Source organism: Peromyscus leucopus, chromosome 2, assembly GCF_004664715.2.
Source record: "Peromyscus leucopus breed LL Stock chromosome 2, UCI_PerLeu_2.1, whole genome shotgun sequence".
Lineage (NCBI taxonomy): Eukaryota > Metazoa > Chordata > Mammalia > Rodentia > Cricetidae > Peromyscus > Peromyscus leucopus.
Genome location: NC_051064.1, coordinates 138,471,116 through 138,495,029, shown reverse-complemented (window position 1 = coordinate 138,495,029; position 23,914 = coordinate 138,471,116). Strand labels below are relative to the sequence as shown.

Genomic DNA, 23,914 nt, shown 5'->3' with positions numbered 1-23,914 from the left:
CCATCTTGAGATAACGTCGTCTAACCTTCCTGTCTCTGTGAATTTGTATATTCTATATATTTCATGTAATACTATAGTATTTGTCCTTTTTTTATAAATACTATATACATAATAAACAAATCTTTAAAAAAATAAAAAAGAACCCTTGTGACCCTTGTGCACATGGCAGCTCACAACTGACTGTAACTCCAAGATCTGACGCCTTCATACAAATATATATATGCAGGCAAAACACCAGTGCACGTATAAAACAAACAAACAAACAAACTTAGGTTACTGCTGGGTGGCAGTGGTGCATGCCTTTAATCCCAGCACTCAGGAGACAGAGGCAGGTGGATCTCTGTGAGTTGGAGGCCAGCCTGGTCTACAGAGCAAGGTCCAGGACAGGGACCAAAACTACATGGAGACACCCTGTCACCTCTAGGCTGCAGCGCCCTGTTTTTCTGACCTCCAGGCTCCAGGGTGTGTGATGGGTTTGGCTGTGTTCTGGAATTCCTTGGGAGGTAGGTTTCTTTATGCCTCCTTGAACCCATTTTAGGGTGGGGAATTTCCTTTACACAGGAAGGTTTTTTTGTTTGTTTGGTTTTTGGTTTTTGAGACTGGGTTTCTCTGTGTAACTGCTCTGGCTGCCCTGGAACCCAATCTGTAGACCAGGCTGTCCTCAGACTCACAGAGATCCACCTGCCTCCGTCTCTCCCTCCAGTGCTGGGACTAAAGGAGTGCGCCCAGCTACACACAAAGTTTTACTAACATTTTTTTCACCTTTAAAGGCATGTGCCACCACCGCCCAGCTACTTATACTCTGTTAATCTGTAACAAGTTATTTGGGTGTGAATGTACAGGTTCTTGGGGATAATTTGTTTTTCACCTGTAATACATAAAATGTTTAATCATGTAAGGGATGTGGAAAACATGCTGTTTTTTACTTGTATTCATTGTAATCATTCACTTTAAAATCAGAATGTAGCCACATGTAATTATTATATTGCCTGAAAGATTTTGCTGACGTATATAAGCTGTAAGGGAAAGAAAAAAGATAGAGTTAAAATGAGGTAGAAGGAAAACATCAAGAATGAGAGAAGGAAATCACCTGAAAAATAAGGAATAGAAAATATGAGAAACGAATAGAGAATAAAGAAGGAAACCATCAAGAGAGAGTGTGTCTTTGCTCTTACCCTCTCAGATATGAAGGTCATAGCATGCCAACTCCATGGATGCCTTTTGAGCCCTCTGCTGTTGGAGGCTGGCATTAAAAGGGGCGGGGAGGGAGATGACTTGGTGGCTGAGAGCACTGGCTACTCTTACAGAGAACCCAAATTTAATTCCCAATATCTAGGTTGGTGGCTCACAACCCAGCAGGTATTTGCACATAACCACATTCAGACACACATACCCGGGTAGTGGTATTTGCTCCACCCATGAGTTTGGGCCCTAAGGAGGCGGTGCTTCTTGCTCTTGTACTTGACCTCTTAAGAGGAAAGGGAGAGGGGTCACAAGCTCCTTCTCCCTTCTTCCTGCTTCCTGGTGTGATGGAACTGCCAGGTGGATTTGCTCCTGTATTCATGAGTGTATTTCCTCAATTTACCTTAATAAATTTCCCTAATACTCCTTAAGCAGACTACTGTGGATTCATCGCTTTATACTCATACACATAATTAAATGCAGTAAGTTTTAAAAACTGGTAAAGATGCCATCTGGGGAAAATAAAAAAGTCCCTTTCCCAGTTAGCATTTGTCTAAGATCATTGTCGAAGATCAAAGTATGTGTTCAAGGTCGCACCTTTTCTACGAACACCTTGCTTAGCAACCACACTGTACTTTTTTGTTGTCATTTGTTTTGTTTTCTTTGTTTTTTCGAGACAGTGTTTCTCTGTGTAGTTTTGGTGACTGTCGTGGCTCTAGCTCTGTAGACCAGGCTGGCCTCGAACTCACAGAGACCCGCCTGCCTCTGCCTCCTGAGTGCTGGGATTCAAGGTGTGCGCCACCACCGCCCGGCTCACATTGTACTTTTAAGTCACTAGATCATGTAATGAAGTGAGGGAGCTCTGCCCACATAGAGCAAGGTAAAGGACCTCTTTGTAGCAGGACGGAAAAACCTAGAGTAGCTCCCTCTAGTGGTGCTTTTGCTTGACCTGCAGCCCTACAACTTTCTGTAGAATTAAAACTTTGCTTTGCTGAAGTGCTTTAGATTGTGCTTATTTTCCTGAGACCCTAGACCAGACCCATTTCTAGACACAGGATACACAAGACTTGCATTTTAAGAGGAAAATCAGATTGCAGTTATGTTGTGTGATACTTTGTTGTGTTCTGACAAAGCTTGCTTGGAGTCAGAAGGCAAAGCGAGCCACTAGTTAACCATAGAGGTCAGGAGGTCTGTACAGAGAGGAAACAGGAAGTGATAAGGCGGGACAGAAACAGGATAAGGGCTCATTTGGTCAGAGGAAGCAGAGAGGGAGGAAGTGACTGTGGTTTCTTCCCCCACTTCTCTGATCTTTCAGGTTTTTACCCTGATGTCTGACTCCTGATTTGTATTGGTAATATTAATTAGGTTTACACATCAGAGTTAGGAATTTAAGAGTCAGGGACAGAGACACACATAGCAGCAGAGGACTTTTTTTTTTTTTTTTTTTTTTTTTTTTGGTTTTTCGAGACAGGGTTTCTCTGTGTAGCTTTGCGCCTTTCCTGGAACTCACTTGGTAGCCCAGGCTGGCCTCAAACTCACAGAGATCCACTTGGCTCTGCCTCCCAAGTGCTGGGATTAAAGGCATGTGCCACCACCACCCGGCTTCTTTTCTTTTTTTTTTAAAGATAGGTCTTACCTGGTGGTAGTGGTGCATGCCTTTAATCCCAGGACTTGGAAGGCAGAGGCAGGTAGATGTCTGTGAGTTCGAGGCCAGCCTGGTTTACAAAGCAAGTTCCAAAACAGCCAGAACTACACAGAGAAACCCTGTCTCAAAACAAACAAACAAACAAACAAATAAATATAGGTGTCTTGCTTTTGCTGGCTGTCCTGGTACATAGTATATAGTCCAGGCTTGCTGCAGACTCAGGCCAACCCTCCTGCCTATCCTGAGTGCTGAGAGTATAACCAGCCTGACTGGGAGGAACATACATATACATATACATACATATAATGCACATATGAATATTATGCCTATGTGTATGTTGGGCCCTGACCCCCGTTCCTTGAGTAGCTGTTGCCTTGCTTGCTGACCTTGATCAGGTGTCCTCCCTATGCTGATTCCCTGCTGGTTTCCTTCCTCCTGAACATGCCTTATCAGAGGTTCCTTGTTTGTGTATCCTGCATATTGGTGTAAATAGCTAGGATGCAAGTATATAAAACATTTGTAGCGACAAAGAGGATGCCACGACAGCCAGGACTGTTACACAGAGAATCCCTGTCTTTAAAAAAAACAAAAACAAAACAAAACTACTAAGAAAGAAGGAGGAGGAATAATAATAATAATTAATAATAAGAAGAAGATGAGGAACAAAAAAAAAAAAAAAACAGGGGCTGGGGAATGTGGCTCCGCAGTTAAGAGCACTTGCTGCTCTTCAGAGGACTCGAGTTTGGAAGGCTCTAGATACCCGCACACAAGTGACATACACTAACAGACACATGTCCATAAATAAAAATAAATGTTTAAAGTCAGTATCTCAAAGAGATAGCTTATCAAAAAAAAAATCTGTAGCGAACTTCTGCCCTCCGGGGTTCTCCCAGTGTGCTGTAAGCCTGTATTTAAGACCTCCTCCCTCCTTCAATAAACGGCATTCGGCATTCTGCTGTGAGGAACGACCCGCTGTCTTGTCTCTGTTTTTGATCCTCGGCCCCTCTCTCGGACATGGTGAACGGGTGGTAGCGTGGGTGCTACATGTGTACATATACGTATATGTATATATGGAGGATATGTTTCTCACTGTGTAGCTGTCTTAGGGTTTTCTATTGATGTGAAGAGACACCATGACCATGGGAACTCTTATGAAGAAAACATTGCATTGGAGCGGCTCCCTTACAGCATCAGAGGTGAGGAGCATGGCAGCATGCAGGCAGATGTGGTGCTACAGCTGAGAGTGTTGCATCTTGCACGCAACAGGAAGTGGACTGGCGGTCACACCCAGGGAAGCTTGAGCCAAAGAGACCTCCAAGTCCACCCCCACAGTGACACACTTCCTCCAACAAGACCACACCTCCTAAGAGTGCCACTCCCTTTGGGGGGCCATGTTCTTTCAAGCCACTGAAGTATCTCTGCCTGACTGGCTTAGAACTGGCTTGTAGACCAGGTTCTCCTCAAGCCTAACAGAGATCTTCCCATTTCTGCCTCCCCAGTGCTAGGGTACAGCTGGCAGGAGTGAATGCCTTTTACATGGATATTTGTGACCTCTCTCTTTGCCCATCAGGCCATTAACAATAGACTTGAATTACTGGTCGTTAAACTTCTGAGTGAGTCTTCTGTCTCCATCTCTCACCTCACCATAGGAATGCTGGAATTCCAGATGTGTGACACCACCCCCCACTTTCTTACTGGGATACTGGGGCTCAAACCAGGTCAACAGGCTTGCTTTGCATGCACCTGTACCCATCAAGCCACCTTACTGCAAAGACTCCCCTCACGTTTTTTTCAAGTCTTTTCTCAAAAGCACCTCTTAGGGAGGTCTTCTCTGGCTGTTCTGACAAAATGTCTGTGCCTTTCTGAAATGTCACTGTTATACCCAGATTGCAGGGACCCCCAAAAGACCACCATCACGGAGACCAAATTTCATATGTAAAAGCAAAGAGCCTTTATTTTCAAGCTCAGAGCTTGGACTCTCTGCCCAATACAGCGGTGAGAGCAGAGAGCCCAGAGCCCAGGCAGGGTGGGGTGAGGGGATTTCCAGAGTTCAGGACCCTGATTGGCTGATATTTGTCTAGGGGTATAGGGAATGTTTGGAATGTCAGGTATTTCCTTTTAGATGCAGGCCCCACTGGGTGGGGTCAGCTCATGGCTTTTCCTGGGTCCAGGTGTTGCCTGCCAGAAGCTGTGTCTGGGCCTCTAAGCCTGACATGGCAGCTGTGTGGTCAAGCTATTTTGCCCGCCCCCACCATAGTCATGTCTGTTGACATCATTGCATAGTGTTTTTTACCTTACTACTTATCACAAAATAAATTAGCTATTTAATTCTTTGAATTTTCTCTAATGCCTAAGAGGGAGGTTTATAAGCCTTGAAAACTTAATTTACATTGTTAATTTAACATCAAATTACCCAATAGCCTAATAAGATAGTTTAGTGCTGTTCTAATTTTGTACATGCGATAAATGAGAGACAGAAAGGTTAAGACCATTGTGCAAGGGCCTTGCAGTTAGGAAATTTGGCCCAAGTAATACTCTGCCCAACAATTTACTGACCTTACTTATCATTATCTGTACCAAAATTTCTCACCCTTTATTTATTTAGATTTATTTTATTTTTAATTATATGTGTGTATGGGTGTGTGCACATGAGTGTGAGTATCCTCCAAGGCCAGAAGAGGGCATCAGATCTCCTGGAGCCAGAATTTCCAGCTGTTGTAAGCCACGCTAAGTGAGTACTGGGATGTGAATTCAGAGTCCTCTGCAAGAGCACCAAGCTCCACTCACCACTGAGCCATTTTTTCCAATGTCACAATTCTCATCCTTCAAATCAGGCACGTGTGAGCACCTGCTCATGGTGGGGCTCATGGTGATAAGTGTATACGACAGCGCGGGTAACAAGCGCATCACCAATACCTGGCCTAGTATCATCACTCAAGAGGGCTGGGGTATAGCAGATGCTTGGCTTGTGGGTCCCCAACACTAGCAAGGGAAGGACGTTTGCTATGACTGCTAATACTGCCGTCACTCCCCTTTAGTTATCCGTCCGCACCTTTTTGCACCACCCACCTGTTCCCAGGTGAGTGACTGACCTCACGCACAGTTGTTATTCTTGCGCTTGGGAGGTAGAGGCGGAAGGATCAGGAATTCAAGGTCATTCTTGGCTATATTATATCGAGTTTGAGGCTAGTGTGGATTACATCGGACTCTGTCAAAAAACACCAGACATAAAAAAAAAAAAATGAAAGTGAAAATCAGTATTTCTAGAGTGCTGAGAAGATAAATTCAGAGAGATGTGACTGAGCGATAGATGGGGGGCTCATTCAGGCTCAGGGGTGGTTAAGGAAGGGCAGTCTGAGGAGGCAAAATGTGAGCCATGACCTAAGCCCTAACACAGTCAGTCATGGACCACAGCTATGGGGGAGGAACACTGTGGATAGGAGTGCAAAGGTCCTGGGGCAGGAACCCTAGGCCAGGAATTGAAGCAACTCTGGTCCCATGTGCCGTCCTTCATGGCTTCTCTAGGCCCTCAGAGAGGTACCTCTGGTGTCCTGGGATTTCCTCAAGCTCAGTTTCCCACCTATCCAGGAAGGCAGCAGTTCATGGAGGCCCGAGGCCCCCCCTTCTAGAAGATCTGCAGCTAAGCCGGATCTGAGACTCCTGGTTCCTGTCTGCCTTGTCTTCTCCAGCTTGGGGCCCCAAATCTCCATGGCAACGCTCAGACGCAGTTCTAATCCAAAGGAGGAAGATCTGGGAGTGGGAACCCACAATGCAGTGAGGAGACCTGAGGAGCTGGTCTCCCTGCTCCTTGTGCCCTAGGCACTTACAGGAACAGCCAGGCCCTGCACCCCAGTCTCCCCAAAGACCCCCAAGGAGATTCCAGGGTCTGCCCCCTGCTGGGCACAGACCAAGGATGGCTTTTCTTTGGCAGCTGCCCCAGAGGCTGCTCTTGCTGGGGACAGCTGCTCTGACTGTGTCTGCCCTGGGGACAGGTGAGTAGGAAGGGCCTGGAAGGGGCACACCTTATTCCCAGGCTTCCTCCAGTCATCACTAACTCTGGTGGGCGTCTCTTGATAAGGGAGGCTGGGCCTTGCTTAGTATCCTAATGTCTACTCCAACCCCTTCTAGAAGATCTCAGAGGCAGGGATCTGTGGGATGGGCAGGGTAGCCCTTGGCTCTGGGGCTGTGGATGAGACCGTTTGCATTGGGCATTCCTGCATCCTACCCCTGATATCACTGCTTCCTCTCTCCTCTCTCTCCTGTGGTCAAGGGGCCAGGGGTGCATCTCAGTAATAGAGCATGCGCTGAAGATGTATAAGGCCCTGGGTTCCATTCCCAAACCACATAAAAAAAAAAAATTAGAGCTGGGCAGTGGTGATGCACACCTTTAATCCCAACACTCAGGAGGCAGGTGGATCTCTGAGTTTGAGGCCAGCCTGGTCTACAAAGTGGGTTCCAGGACAGCCAGGATTACTACACAGAGGAACCCTGTCTTGAAAAACCTAAATAAATAAGAATAGCCATGAGTGATCCAGAGGTGGTTCCTTCCGCAGCTAACTCATGTCAGAACCTCATCTTCGCTGAGGGTTGCTGTGACTCCTGGCCCTACTTTCTTCTCATCTCATTTCACTTTGTCTATTATTATTATTATTATTATTATTATTATTATTATTATTGGTTTTTCAAGACAGGGTTTCTCTGTGCAGCTTTGGAGCCTGTCCTGGAACTCGCTCTGCAGACCAGGCTGGCCTCGAACTCACAGAGATCTGCCTGGCCCTGCCTCCTGAGTGCTGGGATTAAAGGCTGGGATTAAAGCTGGCTCATCTTTTACTTTTACAATACTAGATGTTGAACCTAGAGCCTCACAGGGGTTAGGTACATACTCTACTTTGAGCTCTATCCCCAGCCTGCGGTTAAGGCAGACTTTCACTAAATTATCCAGGCTACCCCTGAACACACTCTATAGCTCCAGCAGGCCTTGTGTTTAAATTAATCCTCCTGGCTGGGATTGCAGGATGGCAGCACCCAGCTACTCCTGCTTGGTTCTCATCACCACCAGGGACAAATGGCTGAGGTGCCTAGAAACAGATCAAAGTAGACCTCAGCCCCTGTTACGGGCCCTCCTGGCTGACATACCCCACCCCCTACCCTGAACTCTCCAGCTCTGGGGGCTGGACTACTCTTCCCTATATAATCTAATCATTTTGGTTACCCACTCTTTGTATTTTGGGCCTCCTGGCTGCTACACCTGGCTTCCCTCTCTCCCCTCCCCTTCCCCCTCCCCATCTCCCCACATGGCCCAGCTCAGTCTGGACATGTCCACTCTGGATTCTCCCAGAGGTCCCTTCCTCTGGCTATGCTCTCCCACATACCTACAATAAACCTTCTCCACCACACCTAGGAGCAGTCATGTCCTTTCCTTTCTTTTTTTATTCTGCCCTTGTTATTATTACTTGCTGTTGTTTATATATTGAGTAAGGTCTTGTTTGATATGCAGTCTAGATGGTCTCAAACTTTGGGCAATCCTCCTGCCTCTGCCTCTTGAGTGTGCACCACTATGCCTGTTTCTTTTTTAATCATGGAGGAAAACTATTCCCCAGAAACTCCCACCAGATCTCTCCTTAACTCTCATAGGTCAGAACTAGGTCACATAACAATCCCAAAAGGGATAGAATTAGGCCCTCCTTTAGCAAGGAGAAACAAAGAATGGGAGGTGGGTGGGCAGGCACTCAAATGTCCAAATGTATCCACCTCATCCTCACAAAAGATAACAGAGGTTGCTGACACTTTAGTAACTCAATGAATTCTGAGCAGTGGGGACGGGGGTGGGGGTGGAGGACACGACCTTATTCCTAGATGCCCAGGAGGTTTTTTGTTGTTGTTGTTGTAGGTTGTTGTTCCAACCTACAAAATACTTGGAAAAGTAACATTTGTTATTTATTTATTATTTTCTTCTTTTTTGTTTGTTGTTTATTTTATTTTTTGAGTAAAACCAAAACTTATTCTAAGCCACAGTCATTCCCCCCGCCATTTTTTTTTTTTTTTTTTAATCTTGACCACAAACCTAATTTGACCGGAGCCGTTTGTTCCACCCCTGGCTACATCTGGCTGTCGACTGTTTCTGTCCATTCTTCCCACAGTTAACACAATAGCTCTTGGGATAGTATCTGAATGTAGAGAGGTCTGCAGACGCCCCAGCAGCCATGGAAATATGTTGTATATACATTTCTCCCCTTTTTTAAAGGCAGGTCTCCTGTATCTCGGCTGGCCTTGAACTGTCTGTGTAGTTAAGGGTGGCCTTGAACTCCTAGTCCTCCTGCCTCCGCTTTCTAAATGTGGGTATCAGAGGTGTGCAGCACCCAAAAACCTTATTTACATTTTATCTTCCCGTCTCTGTCTCTCTTTGTCTCTGTCCCCATCTCTCCCTCTCTCTTCCCCCCTTCTCTCATTTTTGTTTTAGTTTTTTTTTTTCCCCCGAGACAGGGTTTCTCTGTGTAGCTTTGCACCTTTCCTGCAACTCACTTGGTAGTCCAGGCTGGCCTCGAACTCACAGAGATCCGCCTGCCTCTGCCTCCCGAGTGCTGGGATTAAAGGGCGTGCACCACCACCGCCTGGCTAGTTTTTGTTTTGAGACAGTCTCACGACATAGCCCTGGCTGTCCTGGAACTCACTACGGAGATGAAGGCTGACCTTGATCCACCTGCCTCTGCCTCCTGCGTACTAAGGCATGCAGGGTGAAGCCTGGCTATCACAGTTTTCTTTTATGAGACAGGGTCTGAATTTGTAACACAGGCTAGCCTTAACCCACCATGCCCCTTCCTGTCCTCCAGAATATTGGTTTTACGGGCAGATGCCATCACCTTAGGGGCTGAAGTCCAGAGCTCTCGAATAAGGAGGTGTGACTTTGAATTAAGTCATAAAGTGCTCAAGCAAAATTCATCTCTGTTTTGCCGATGAGGCTCATAGAGGATGTGCGACTTGCTGGGATCAAGCAGCGAGCATGTCCCGGAACGGCCAGGTGACCCCGCATGATCCCTGCGCTCTCCCCTCAGGGGACCTGACGGACCTGTGCGGACAGACGTGGCAAGGGGACGCGCTGCAGCTGCGCTCTCACTCCGCTTCGCGAAAGTTCTACTTCGTGACTCCGGACACTGATTGCGTGCTGTGGCTGCGTGCCGCGGCCCCTGAAGATAGGATGCGCTTCCAGTTTCGCTTCTTCCTGGTCTACAGCCTGTCCTCGGCCACCCGGATCACAGCAACCACCCTGGCCACCGCAGCCACCCTGGCCCCCAATGCGTCCTCGCCTGACCCGTGCGCACCCGGCTCCTACTTGCAGTTCTACGACGGCCCGCAGGGGGCGCCCCGAGCTCTGGGACCCCCGACCTGCGGCCTGACCATCCCAGCCCCTCTCACGTCCTCTGGACCTTGGCTTGGCCTGCGCTTGGTCACCAGGGGCCGCCAGCCCCGTGTGGACTTCTTGGGCGAGGTGACCTCTTTCCGCTTGGGTGGGTTGGGACTGATGGCCAGGGTAAGGCGAGGAGAACAGAGCAGGAGAGGAGATGCTCAGATGACAGGAAGGGAGGAATGGGGTCCCAGCTGGGAAAGATTGGGTGACATGGAAAGGTTTGGGGAACCAGTGAGGGATGAACCAATATTTACAAGTCCCGCCTCCTTCTAGCCTTGACACTCACTCTCTAGGCACACTTCAGAGCGCGTTCACACAGGACACCAGTTGACACCGAAACCATACCCATATCACACTTAAAATTGAACCCATTCTCTCTCTCTCTCTCTCTCTCTCTCTCTCTCTCTCTCTCTCTCTCTCTCTCTCTCTCTCTCTCTCTCTCTCTCACACACACACACACACACACACACACACACACACACACACCTCACACACTCACCTTTTTTTTTTTTTTCCCCTTTCAAGACAGTGTTTCTCTGTGTAGCTTTGGCTGTCCTGGAACTGCTCTGCAGACCAGGCTGGCCTCAAACTCACAAAGATCTACCTGCCTCTTGAGTGTTGGCATTAAAAGTGTGTGTCACCACCGCCCAGCTTGTTTGTTTTTTGAGACAAGGTCTCACTCTGTAGCCCAACTTGGTTTTGACCTAGAGATCTTTCTGCCTCTGCTCCTGAGGTCTGGGATCATAGGCCTTCAACAACATTATGTCTGGTTCAAGCCAAGGTGGGTTTTTTGTTGTTGTTTGTTTGTTTTTGTTTTTGTTTTTGTTTTTGTTTTTTTTGAGACAGGGTTTCTCTGTGTAGCTTGGCGCCTTTCCTAGATCTCGCTCTGTAGACCAGGCTGGCCTCGAAATCACAGAGATCCGCCTGCCTCTGCCTCCCAAGTGCTAGGATTAAAGGCGTGCCTGGCTCAAGCCAAGGTGTTTAATGCTGGAAGCTGTCCTGTATTTCATGGCTGTAGCCCTGCAGGTTGCCCTACATCTAGACTCACCTGCTGATTTCACTACTGTGATGTAGAGCAGGCTGGTTCCCCAAAGCCCAGAAGAGCCCAGACTCACTTGGAGCTTTCCAGCCATTTCTGGCTAAATCTCCAGACTGGAGTGTTAAGCATGGGGCATATGAGCATGCCAAGGCCAGGATGTGGAGGCCTTTGGGACAGCCATAGGTCCTGGAGGATAAGATGGCGGGACTGCTCTTGGCTATGAGCTGCGTGGTCCTACCCTTAGGCAGGTTCATGTGCCTGCTCAGCTACCACTCACCTTTTGTCTGCCCTTGAATCGTGTGTGTGTGTGTGTGTGTGTGTGTGTGTGTGTGTGTGTGTGTGTGTGTGTGTGTGGTGGAGGATGGGAGGTGTTGTCCCATCCCTTTTGAGTCTCTGGTTCTATATGAAATGTGTGCCCTAAGTGGTGTGTGTATAGAGATCAGAGGTCCTTTCCTCCTCTACCATATGGGTCTCAGGAATTGAACTCTGGCCATCGTCATGCTGGGTGGCAATCGCCTTTGCCTGCTGAACCATCTTACTGGACTCTACCTTATTTTTTGAGACAGTCTGTCACCTAGAGACCCCTGTTTCAGCAAAAGTAGCTTGCCAGCAAGCCTCCAGTATCGGCCAGTCTCACATGCCACCCCCAGCATGACAGGAGCACACCACTGTGCCCAGATTTTACATGGGTTCTGGGCATCCGAACTTAGGAAGCTCTTTACCCATTGAACTGTCTCCCCAGCTCCTTGATCTTCTGAGACAGGGTCTCATGTAGCTCGGGCAAGCCTTGAACTTACAATGTGGAATGACCTTGAATTTCTGGTCCTCCTGCCTCTGCCCCCTAAATGTGGGGAGTACAGGTGAGCTGTCATACCAGGCTCTAAAGCATGGGATACTGGATTAGCCAAGCTGTCTGCCAGACTCTGTATATATACTGCTTTCATTCTTTCCCTCATGGGTGGTCCTTCATAAACATGAATTGAGCACCTGCTGTATGCCAGGTGCTCCCATAGGCACTAAGGATATTGCAGCAAGTAGAAGAGAAGGCCTTGTGTTCTGGGGGCTGGCTTGCTGGTGGGGGAGGTAGGCTGTAAGCAAATGAACAAGTGAATCTGTGTTCAGTAGATGGAATAAGTGCTGTAGAGGACCTTCAGTTGGGATGAGGGTCCCTGGGGGAGGAGGGGCTTGCAGGTGTAGGTAGGCTGAGGGATAAAGTAGCATTTGAGTATGTAAGGAAAAGTATTGGCTCAGGACCCCCAAGACCAAGTTCTTGGCACAAAGGAGATGTATTTGCCCCAGAGGGACAGAGGGCAGGGGATAAGAGACAAAGAGGAGATAGAGGAAGAAGGGGGAGGGAACAAGGGAGAGGGGGCAGGGATGTTTGTCCCAGAGGGGGACAAAAGACTGTCTCTGGACAGAGAGGAGACAGACATGGCACATAGGCAAATGGCAGTTTAGAAAGGTCAAATGAGAAGCCCCCTGTTAGGTGTTTAATTTTAATTAGACAGGTTAATTAAGTGAGCCAAAGGGGGTTTTTGATTGCTGAACTTCAATACTTTGATAACTGAACCTCGGCAGTCAGTCACAGAAGGAGGAAGGGGCCAAAGCTACCTTGGGAGCTAGCTTTAGGAATGTCATCTAATGGTTTTTATCAAGGCAGAGGGACTGAGAGTGAAGGGCCAGCTAGAGCCATGCCTGCCACATTTAAGCTGGTCAGAGTCCCTTCTGAGTGGAGATCTGATGGAATGAGCCGTGCAGGCCACCATTTCCCACTTAAGGAAGGGAATTCTAGCACCATCAATAGTAAGGGCAAGGCTAGGAGCCAGGGTGTGCGAGGGGCTGAGGACATTGTGATTCTGGAGGCCATACGTGCATGCAGGAGCACAGACCCATACTCACACTGAAGGGCTCTAGCAGGCCCGATCGTGGCATAAGACAGGCCCGATCATGGCAAACATGGTACCAGCAGGTTTGGCTTTTACTCTTCTCCCCTTTGCTTTAAAAAAAAAAAAAGTTGAGCCGGGCGGTGGTGGCGCACGCCTTTAATCCCAGCACTTGGGAGGCAGAGCCAGGTGGATCTCTGTGAGTTCGAGGCCAGCCTGGGCTACCAAGTGAGTCCCAGGAAAGGCGCAAAGCTACACAGAGAAACCCTGTCTCGAAAAACCAAAAAAAAAAAAAAAAAAAAAAAAAAAGTTGGATTACACTCCTAAAGCTAGCCCCCAAGGTCCATTCCCTTATTTGGCCACTGACTCATTCCTGAGACAAAACACCAAGGTCCAACTATCAAAATTCATTATTTGGCTAGCATGTCCAATCAGGACTTACCAACTCACAGTGTTGTACCCAGAGTCCCCCAAAGACCACCAAGAGACCAAATCCTGTGCAAAAGCAAAGAGTCTTTGTATTGTTAACTCGGGGCTCTCCGTCAGTCTGACACAGTAGGACAGACTCCGAGTTAGCAATGGGGCAGGGTTTTCAAAGCAAGGGGGGCTGGGGTCTACAGACTACATAGGAACAGACTCAGGATTGGTTTATGTGAGTGGCAATCATGTTAGTAACTTTTAATTGCCTAGGGTTAGTTGGGGGTTACAGTTACCATTTTTGGGCAGGCCTGGACAAGTGCCAGGCTTTGTCCTTGAGCTGCCATGGAGGCTGACTGGTCTAGCATGCACTGACTGTGGGGGCTGCTTAGTGGTCCAGGCTCTGTCCTTTTTTTCTTTTCTTTTACTTTTTTGGTTTTTTGAGACAGGGTTTCTCTGTGTAGTTTTGGTGCCTGTCCTGGAACTTGCCCTGGAGACCAGGCTGGCCTCGAACTCACAGAGATCTGCCTGGCTCTGCCTCCCGAGTGCTGGGGTTAAAGGCGTGTGCCACCACCGCCTGGCCAGGCTCTGTCCTTGAACTGCCATGGAGGCTGGCTGGTCTAGCATGTACTGACTGTGGGGGCTGGCTCAGTGGGCCAGGCTTTCACACTGACCCATGCCCGTAGCTCTAAGTTGGTGAGGGGTCCCAGACAGTAAACAATTAGCTGAACCTTGAGCAGTCAAAGTACATGCAGAAAGGGAGCTACTGCAAGGACTATGTCTTGTTCATGGCCCTCCCAGAAACTGCTTGCTCAAGTCTCAGGAAACTGAAATTGAGGCCTGATCTCCGAGAGAAGACTGAGCAGCCTGTTATGGCATCTGCTTGGTCCTTTCAACAGTAACACAGACTCTCCCTTTTTCTCCTTAAAAACCCACTCTGGCAATAAACGCTTGCTTGCTTGCTTGCTTGCTGTTGTGATACTGCACGCATGGGACCCCGGCTGGCCAGGGTATCCCACTCGTCAGAGAAAACACGCTGGGCAGATGTAGTGGCGGGTGGTGACATGTCAGTCACAACCCAGGTGCTGCATCCGAGAGGAAATGAGTTGAAGAGAAAAATAGAAAAAGGAGGGAAAGACAGAAAGAAGGGGGGGGGGTGTCAAGGGTGCACACCTCTTGGGAATGGAGAGAGAGAGAGCCGGGAAGAGAAAGGAGGGGTTTTTCCTTAAATTGGGCTTGTATGTCAGGACGCAGGGCGACCCCAAGGAGCTGTCGGAATATTAACACTTGCTGTCTGCTTTGGCAACACTCCCACGGCCCCCCACCCCCCAGGAAGAAATCTCCTTTGTGCTGAGAGTTTGGTGTCTGGGTATGTCCTGTCCCGACTCTGAGGGTCCCATCTTCCCTTATACACACCACTGCATGATACTGACATGAACTTCGAATCCGTTCTGCCTCCAACTTAGGTACAAGCCTTGTGGCCATGGTGGTCAGCTGATCCAAATTCCCCTTGCTTCAGTCCTGTTTTGTTTTTCAAGAAAGGGTTTCCCTGTGTAGCCCTGGCTGTCCTGGAACTCACTCTGTAGACCAGGCTGGCCTGGAACTCACAGAGATCTGCCTGGCTCTGCCTCCCGAGTGCTGGGACTAAGGTGTGTGCCACCACTGCCCGGCTTGCTTCAGTCTTAGTACTGCTCCACAGAGCTGAAGTGGGCATGGTGGTGCACACCTGTAATCCCAGCCCTTGGAAGCTAAAGCAGGATAGAGTGTTTGAGTCTAGACTGGGTCACATTAGGAGACCTATCTAAAAATAAATGATTTAAATATATTAAATAATGGGGCTGGAGAGATGGCTCAGCAGTTAAGAGCACTGGCTGTTCTTCCAGAGGTCCTGAGTTCAATTCCCAGGAAGCACATGGTGGCTCACAACCATCTATAGTGGGATCTGATGCCCTCTTCTGGTATAAAGTCAATAGAGCGTTCATATACATAAAATAAATAAATAAATCCTTAAAAAATATTAAAGAGGCTGAGGTGTGGCTTGCCTAGCTCAAAGAAGCCCCGAGTTTGGTTCCCAGCATTTCATAAATCAGTCCATACATGGTGATGCACACCTGTAATCCCAGCAGTTGGGAGGTAGAGGCCAAAGGAGTCAAAGGTCATCCTCAGCTGCATAGCAAGTTCAAGAACAGCCTGGGCTACCTATTTTATGAATTCCGCAGGTGTTAGTCAGCACACCACCACCACCACCACCACCACCACCATCACCACCACCACCATCACCACCACCACTCCATCACAATCACCATCACCATCACTACCACCACCACCACCACCACCACCACCATCACCACCATCACCACCACCATCACCACCATCACCACCACCATCACCACCACCATCACCACCATCACCACCACCATCACCACCACCATCACCACCACCACCACCACCACCACCACCACCACCACCACCACTCCATCACAATCACCATCACCATCACTACCACTACCACCATCACCACCACCATCACCACCATCACCACCACCACCACCACCACCACCACCACCATCACCACCATCACCACCACCACCACCACCACCACCCCATCACAATCACCATCACCATCACCATCACCACCACCACCACCACCACCACCACCACCACCACCTCCACCACCACCACTCCATCACAATCACCATCGCCACCACCAACTACCAGCACCATCACTCCCACCAGCATTATTACCACCACCACCATCACCACCAACTACCAGCACCTCCGCCTGTCACTGTGTTCATTGCCATCAAGACTGTACTGCAATCGCCCCAGGAAGCACCTTCCATGTATGTACTGACAGCAGCCTTGTCCTGCCCCACCCCAGCAGTTCTGTCACCCTGGGCCACGCTGCTGTTGTAGTAGCTGATCTAGGATCCTTATTCCCAGCTTCCCCCGCCCTTGCCCCACCCCCTTTTTTTCAAGACAGTGTTTCTCTGCAAAACAATCCTGGCTGTCCTGGAACTCACTCTGTAGACCAGGCTGGCCTCGCATTCCCTGAGATCCGCCTGCGTCTGCCTCTGAGTGCTGGGATGAAGAGGCGTGCGCGTGCCCCGCCCCACCCCACCGCCACTGGGCTCCAGCTTCCCTTTTCCACCCAGGGTCTTGTGGCACCTACTTCCGCTGTCGGAATAGCAGGTGTGTGCCCCGGAGCCTGCTGTGTGACGACTGGGACATGGACAACTGTGGTGACGGCAGTGACCAGGACTCTCAACCCCCAGCCAGCTGCAGAGGTCAGTGATGAGGGTTGCCTGGACCCCACTGAACAGCAGAGTGGAGAGGCTGGTTGGCCCTAACACCCTTCTTCTGGGTGGCAGGGTCTGGTTGGCAGGACCTGGGTGGGGAGGTGGCATGCAGCAGGAGGGAGTGTGGCCATGGTGGCAGTCAGTTCAGGGACCAAGGGTGTGAGGGCCAGTGCAACAGGGAAGGGTCTAGTCCCACCTTGTGGCCTGAGACCTCGGGAGAGAGGCTGCTCTTCACAGGCCCTGAGGTCCTGTCTCAGTTTTTTATTTCAGTTAATTATTGCCAATCATTACAATGATGTCTTGGTTATAGCAGATGCTTGAGAATCAACAGTTAACTGATTAGAACAGCAAACTTGGCGACACCTTGGTTTTCCCATCGGTAGGGGGTGGGGGTCATCATACCTACACTGCAGACCCCTCAACGGCAAGTGTGCCACAGTTAAGTGTGCCACACAGAGTGTGACACTTGCTGCACAGAGGCTGCTTGCCCAGACTGGCCTGTCCCTTGTCCTGAGAGGCAGTTCCACTTTTAAGCCTGCTGAGTAGGAGACCAGACCTCACTTCCAGCTCTGTGACCTTGGCCAGATGTTTTATCCACTCCTTGTCCCTCATTTTTGTTATTCTAGTAGTGGGGTGTAGGTGGAGTTTCTCTGCGTCTCAGCAGCGCTCCCAAATAACCATTCAAAGGCTTATTTTATTTTATTTTTTTGGTTTTTTTGAGACAGGGTTTCTCTGTGTAGCTTTGTGCCTTTCCTGGAACTCGCTTTGGAGACCAGGCTGGCCTCGCACTCACAGAGATCCACCTGCCTCTGCCTCCCAAGTGCTGGGATTAAAGGCGTGTGCCACCACCGCCCGGCCAAAGGCTTATTATTAACTATAAATGCTCAGCTGATAGCTTAGGCTTGACTCTAGCCAGCTCTTACAACTTAAATTAACCTATATCTATTAATCTCAGTGTTGCCCCGAGGCTCATTTACCTCATCTATGAACTTAACCATGTGGCTTCTTCCACATCTGGCTAGCGACTCTCCTGACTCCCTGGCTCCACCCTTTCTTCTTCTCTCTGGGGCAGCATTCTCTCTGCCCCAAAAATCCTGCCTAGCTATAGGCCAATCAGCTTTTTATTAAAGATGAGAGCAACACATCTTCACAGCGTACAGAAGGCTTATTCCACAGCAGTGGGGATCGCCAAGAGGTCTCAAGAGGAGTAAAGGACACTGCAGTGCCCTGCGAAGGGGCGCTCTCAATGTGCTGTTTCCGCTCACAGATCCCTCTCTGGTACCCAAGCAGACCCTGAGAATGGAAGATGACAGTTCCAAGCCTCGGACTCTCCTCGTGGCCCTCGGCTCTGCAGCAGAGAGGACCTCTCCAGCAAGCCTGGCACCCACCACACAGGAGGTGACGGAAGGTAGATGGCCTTGGGTGACAAGCCTCTTTACGTTCTGCTACCCAAAGCCCACTTGGCTCGGTCAGGAAAATGCTTGCTGCACAAGCATGAGACCTTCAATTTGCATCCCAGCACCTGAGTAAAAAGCCAGGCTCAGTGGGGGTGTACCTGTAATGCCAGCCCTGGGAAAGCCAGTCTGCCAACAGGGAAGCCCTGAGTGCAGTGGGAGAGGCCTTGTCTCAGAAAATTAGGTGGCAAAGGAGAGTGAGGCAAGGAGACCTCCTGGGGCAGAGAAATGGTTCAGGGGTTAAGAGTGCAGACTGCTTTTGCAGAGAACATGAGCTTGGTTGCCAGCTCCTTACACAGTCGTTACACAGTTGGGCAGCTCACAACTGCCTGTAACTCCAGCTCCAGGAGGAACTGAAGCCTCTGTCTTCCAAGGACACCGGCATTCACATGCAAATGTCCACATGCATACACATAATTAAAATAAATTAAAAAAAAAAAAGGTGTGGGACATGGTAGCCCACACCTTGAATCCCAGCATTTAGGAGGCGGAGGCTGGCAGATCTCTGTGAGTTCGAGGCCAGCCTGGTTTACAGAGTGAGTTCCAGGATAGTCAGAGCTACATAGTGAGACCCTATCTCGAAAAAACAATAACAAAAACAAATGCACAAACAAAGAGACTTCTTAATGTCAGCCTTGAGCCTCCACAGTCAACACACATGTACATCTAAACACATGAGAACTTGTATGCACACATAAGCACATACCACACAGACACAGATCAGATAGCAAAAAGAGCGAAAAATCAGATGGAGGGCTGAGTTCGATCTCTAGAAACCGTGTTAAGAAGAGGACAGACTCCATCAAGTTGTCCCTGACAACCTCCACACACTTGCTGTGGCACACATGTCCTCACTCCACCATAATATAAACCGGTGGTAACACACAGACACACACATGTCCTGGTGGTAACACACAGAGACACACATACAAACACACACACACATGTCCTGATGGTCTCTCTCTCTCTCTCTCTCTCTCTCACACACACACACAAATGTCCTGATGGTCACACACACAGAGACACACATACACACACACACACACACACACACATCCTGATGGTCACATATACACACACACAGACCCACAGACACACACACATACCCTATTGGTAACACACGCACACACACACACACACACTCACTCACACATGTCCTGATGGTCACACACACACACACACACACACACACACACACACACACACACGTCCTGATGGTCACACATACACACACACACACACACACACACACACACACACACGTCCTGTCTAGGTGACCACAGGACACCAGGCCCGGGTGGAAGCTAACTGGACTCTCATTCCTCTCACAGGCGCCTGGATCTGGTGGGTGGCTCTGGCCTCCTCGATGCTATTGGCCTCCACTGGCCTCCTCTGGTGGTACTGCTGCTGCCCAGGTTGGCTGGTCTGGCACCCAGGTGCCCACAGGCTCGGCCACAGATGCTGCACAGCCTACAATACTTGCCACCTATGTCCTGGTCGGGTGGCTCCTGGGGATCTGTGGCTGAACTGGCCAGCTTTCCAGAACCAGAGAGGCCATCCTTAGGGGGCTTAGTTATCAGATGAGCAGGCTCTGGGGTCTGACAAGCCTGAGCTTTAAGCTCTGTTGGCTGGCTCACTTGGAACAGGTCACTCAGTTCTTTGAGCCTCAGTTTGCCTCTCTGGGAAATGGGCCAAGTCCTGTTTCCCAAATGGGGGAAAGGTTGCAGAAAGCAGAATAATCAGACTTGCTTTGCTCTGAGTTATTCCTTATTGTCCAGCACAGCAGTGTCCACGCTGGGCCTTGCTCCCAGTGAATTCATTTTAGAAAACAGCAGCTGGCTGCATTTGAAGCGCAGACACTAAACAGACACCCAGTGCAGGGGTACAGTGGCCACCAGCAGCTGGTGGTGTCCTAGATGGAACTGTGAAGCACTTGGGACAGTGTCCTGATGTGGGGGGGTCAGTGCAGCAGGGAGCAGGGTCTCCTGCTTGGCTTGTTTGAGCTGCTAACTGTTGGGGCCCAGCTCCTGGGTGCCTGGGAATGTTAACTGGGCTGGTAGACCCCAAGTACAGCAGGGCCTCTTGGCATCCCTGCCATTGCCTTCACTGAGGCCTCTTCCAACCTTTTGTAGCTGTTCTGCAACACACCACACATGTATACACACATAGACATACAAACAATGCTGTGCGAAGTGTCCTGAGATATCTGAGAAATAATATTGGTCATTAGGATCGGAAGGAAACAATCTGATATTGTCAAGGGCCACGTCTGTGCGTGAAGTTGTAGCCAGTGATATGGACATAGCTTATGAATTGATTGTTAAGTCAATAAAACCTGATTTGTAGAAAGACATAATCTGCCCATCTGCCTCTGAAGCTGAGTGCTCATGACAGAGAGAACACATCCTGTGGGTAGGGGTGTGAGGTGACTACCCACCAACCCCACAGTTCCCCAGAGTTTTCTTGAGTGAGAGCAGCAGGAAATACTAGATAAAGGATTTAGACTGTGGAGATAAACAGATAGAAAATACAGGATAGCCTCGAGAGGTCCTGGAACCTATTCCAACAGCCCTGACTGTCTCTGCCCTAGGGTATTTATAGAGACGCCAAGGGGTAGAGCAAAAGACCTCCCCTCCAGCACAGCCAAGTGCGGACCATCTCAGACGCCTGCACTCAGGCCTGTGGTCCAGTCATCCTCTCTATGCAGACTTGCTGGGTAAAGCCGCTAGGAACCTGAAAAACGGGGCTCCCACATAGGGGTGGGCACTGTGCCGTGTGGTGGAAGGGTGCCTAGGGCAGGGCCTGGGGCATTCTCTGATCAGGAAATGTGTTTGGTTTTACTTCTCCTCCTGATCTCAGAAACCCTGCCCTGCCCTCTACCCCGTTATAGCACTGGGTGACCCCTTTGTAAAAGAGACAGGAGACCTCTTGGCAGGGATAGCACCATTTATTAAGAAAAAAATCAGATAAAGACCACAGGGGTTCTCTCTAGGCCAGGTATCCCAACAGCCACAGTCTGGACCTGCCTACCCCTCAGTTGGGCCCTCAGGCTTCCAAGTAGGCAGGGCTCTGATCACCCCTCCTCCACTTCCCAATCTGAGGTCTCGGCTGCCCCCACCAAGGCACCGGTCTTCCTGATTTCCTGCTCCCCCACACCCTGGGCCTTCACCTCCAGAAGAGTGGGGGGTGCGGCCTGGTGTGGTGGGACTTCATTGCTCCCTTGCAGCTCCTGAGGGCAGGGCCCTGAGCTGTGTGTGGGGGGGTGGTGGTCGAGGGAACGCAGGCGGAGTGGGCTGGGTGGCAGGGAAGGCGGCCAGGGCCATGGGGTTTCTGGCGAGGTGGAGGTGGAGGAAGCTGGGATATGGCCGGTGGGGAATGAGCTGCCTTCTGCTCCCAGATAGTAGCTCAGACCACTGCAACACCCCCTCATTCAGTTTGAGAGTGAGGTACCAGGTGGTAAACTGAGGTTGGCACTCAAAGCAATGAGGACTGTCCATAGACTGCTGAAATGGGCAGCCTAGCTTTACTCTGAAGTGGGGAAGGGGTTGGAATGGTTCTGAGCCCTGCCAGTCATGGTGCCTGACTTCAAGTCCCAGTGGCCTTCTGAGGAAAACCTCTTTCAGTCCACCTACCCTGCCCACCACCAGCCTTGGGGCTCTGCCCACACGTGTGGGAGCTGGCGCACCCACCCTCCAGTCCAGCCCAGGGTGGTAGCAGCAAGCGTGGCATTGCCTCCGTCTCTTACAAAAAGTCATAATAATATTAATAATAATATACTCGACATTGTCAGGCTGGGTGCTGCCCAGGAGTCCGTGGGAGGCAGGCGGGTGCCTATGAGGGGCAGGGACGTGTATGGGCCCCCGCCTGGGCATTATGCTGCAGGTCCACGGGTTGTGGGGGCGGGCCTCCGGGCCGGGCTGAGTGAAGCACCAGATTCTTGATACAGCCTGTGATCCCAGAGGAGAACTTGCCCCTGGTCAGCGTGGCCACATCTGGGGCACCGCCTACGGAAGAGGCGCGTGACAGCGGGTGAGTGGTGGAACCAGAGAGGCAAGGAAACCAGACTCCTCCCCTGCCTGCCTCAGCGCCCTGCGGGGCACTCACCAATGTAGACAATATCCTTGGTGTTGACTGCCACGTTAGGACCTGGGGACCGACCGCTGACCAGCTCCTCACCGTCTATCTGGATGGAGCCTCTCTGGCCCTTTCTGCAGTGTGACAGGGTCAGGCCCCTTACCCTGAGTTCCCATCCTCCACAAATGCTCTCCCCTCGTCATGGAGACTCCCTGTAGACAAATCTGGCCCCTGCCTGCTCTCAGATCTCTCCTTTCCTACTGGCCACACACAGCCACCTTCTGAGGCCCATCCTCAGGTTGCCTCGCTTTGAAAAGCCAAGGCTGGGCTCAAGCTCGGGATTCTTCTTGCCTCCACCTCCCAAGTGCTGGGATCACAGGTGTGTATCACCACCCCGAACCCTAATGGGGCTCTGTACGGCCAGGAGCTCGGCTTCCGGCAAGGTGTCCTTCCCGAGTCAGTCTCTCAGCTCGCCAAGGCCCCTCCTCCTGGCCCTACCCCGCCCCCGGGAGAGGGGCGTTCCTGGTCCCACGCCCACCCCTGGTCCCGTCCCCCAGTGCCGGACCGGACCGCTTACCGCAGCGCTATCACTCGATGCCACTCGCCATCATTGATGGGGTCTTCTGAGACGAGGCTGGCCTCCCCGCTGCCCAGTTGGTAGCTGTGGCATCAGAGATCCACGACGGTGTGAGTTTTGGGGTGGACAAAAGGTGTCAGGTGCGGATGGTCCTGGGTGTGTGTGTGTGTGTGGCTGGGGCACCTGGAGCTGCGCAGCTTCCCATGGGAAAAGCCAGGGATGGAAGAGGGTGTGGGGGTGCTAGGACTTACCTGAAGACAAGAAGGCCATCTTGTAGTCCGAGGCTGATGAAGTCCTTGCTGTGAGTGGCCTCTCTCACCTGCCAGGGAAGCACAGGGTCTCTAGGGTCCCACACTGGAAAGCTGAGACCCTGAGGGCTATAGTCTCAGCCTTCCTCTTACTACACTTCCCCAACCAGGAGGCCAGTTTCCGGCTCCAGGAATCTCAAGACTCCTAGTCGGATGTATACTCACCACACCCTGCCAGAGCAGGAGGCCATTGGCTGTGGTGGTCCGAACCTCGAATTCGATGGTCTCAGGCGCTTCAGGAAAGCTGCGGGGGTGGGGAGTGAGGGGGTGCGGGGAATACAGGGCAGGAAGCAGTGTGTCAGGAGAAGCCTCAGTCTCAGACTGGAGTTAACCCTGCTGGACCCATAAGTCAACAGCACCTGTCTGTCTTACCTCCTGGAGAAGATGTTGCCAGGGAGGCCTAGGAAGCCATTGTCATAAAAGTAGGCTCCATACTGCCCAGGAGCATCTGTGCGAGAGTGGGGGATAGTGAGTGTGCATCACCGTGCCCATCGTACCTTTACTTATCACTAGTTATTATTGTGTTTGTGTATATGATGTGTGTGAGTGTGGACATGATTGTGCCACAGTGTGTGTGTGGAGATCAGACGACTTTTAGGGGTCAGTTCTCCCCTTCCATCGTGAGTTCCAG

At 50.3% G+C, this 23,914-nt stretch overlaps 2 protein-coding genes across 3 annotated transcripts in view; one reads left to right on the top strand and one right to left on the bottom strand.

The window, feature by feature from the left end:
- Positions 1-6,477: 6,477 nt before the first annotated feature.
- Ldlrad2 (low density lipoprotein receptor class A domain containing 2) lies at positions 6,478-19,925 on the top strand. Its single transcript, XM_028875257.2, has 5 exons — positions 6,478-6,819; positions 9,880-10,332; positions 16,727-16,858; positions 18,138-18,278; positions 19,656-19,925. Exons 1-5 carry the CDS (start codon positions 6,741-6,743, stop codon positions 19,886-19,888), a joined length of 1,038 nt encoding a protein of 345 aa, XP_028731090.1. The 5' UTR covers positions 6,478-6,740; the 3' UTR covers positions 19,889-19,925.
- Positions 19,926-21,252: 1,327 nt separating this feature from the next.
- Positions 21,253-23,914, bottom strand: part of Hspg2 (heparan sulfate proteoglycan 2) — a 100,067-nt gene continuing 97,405 nt past the window's right edge. For both annotated transcript variants that reach the window (XM_028875378.2, XM_028875379.2), the window contains 6 exons: positions 23,656-23,731; positions 23,449-23,527; positions 23,227-23,294; positions 22,976-23,059; positions 22,429-22,532; positions 21,253-22,328 (listed from right to left, as the gene is read on the bottom strand). In XM_028875378.2, the coding sequence (XP_028731211.1) occupies positions 22,156-22,328; positions 22,429-22,532; positions 22,976-23,059; positions 23,227-23,294; positions 23,449-23,527; positions 23,656-23,731 (584 nt within the window). In that variant the 3' untranslated portion in view covers positions 21,253-22,155. The remainder of the gene's footprint in view (positions 22,329-22,428; positions 22,533-22,975; positions 23,060-23,226; positions 23,295-23,448; positions 23,528-23,655; positions 23,732-23,914) is intronic.

Bases quoted from the DNA above. Each gene is read 5' to 3' on its own strand.
- Ldlrad2 (XM_028875257.2), top strand. From the start codon at position 6,741: ATGGCTTTTCTTTGGCAGCTGCCCCAGAGGCTGCTCTTGCTGGGGACA. The intron at 6,820-9,879 runs GTGAGTAGGAAG...CTCTCCCCTCAG, and splicing joins TGTGTCTGCCCTGGGGACAG to GGGACCTGACGGACCTGTGC. The intron at 18,279-19,655 runs GTAGATGGCCTT...TTCCTCTCACAG, and splicing joins CACACAGGAGGTGACGGAAG to GCGCCTGGATCTGGTGGGTG.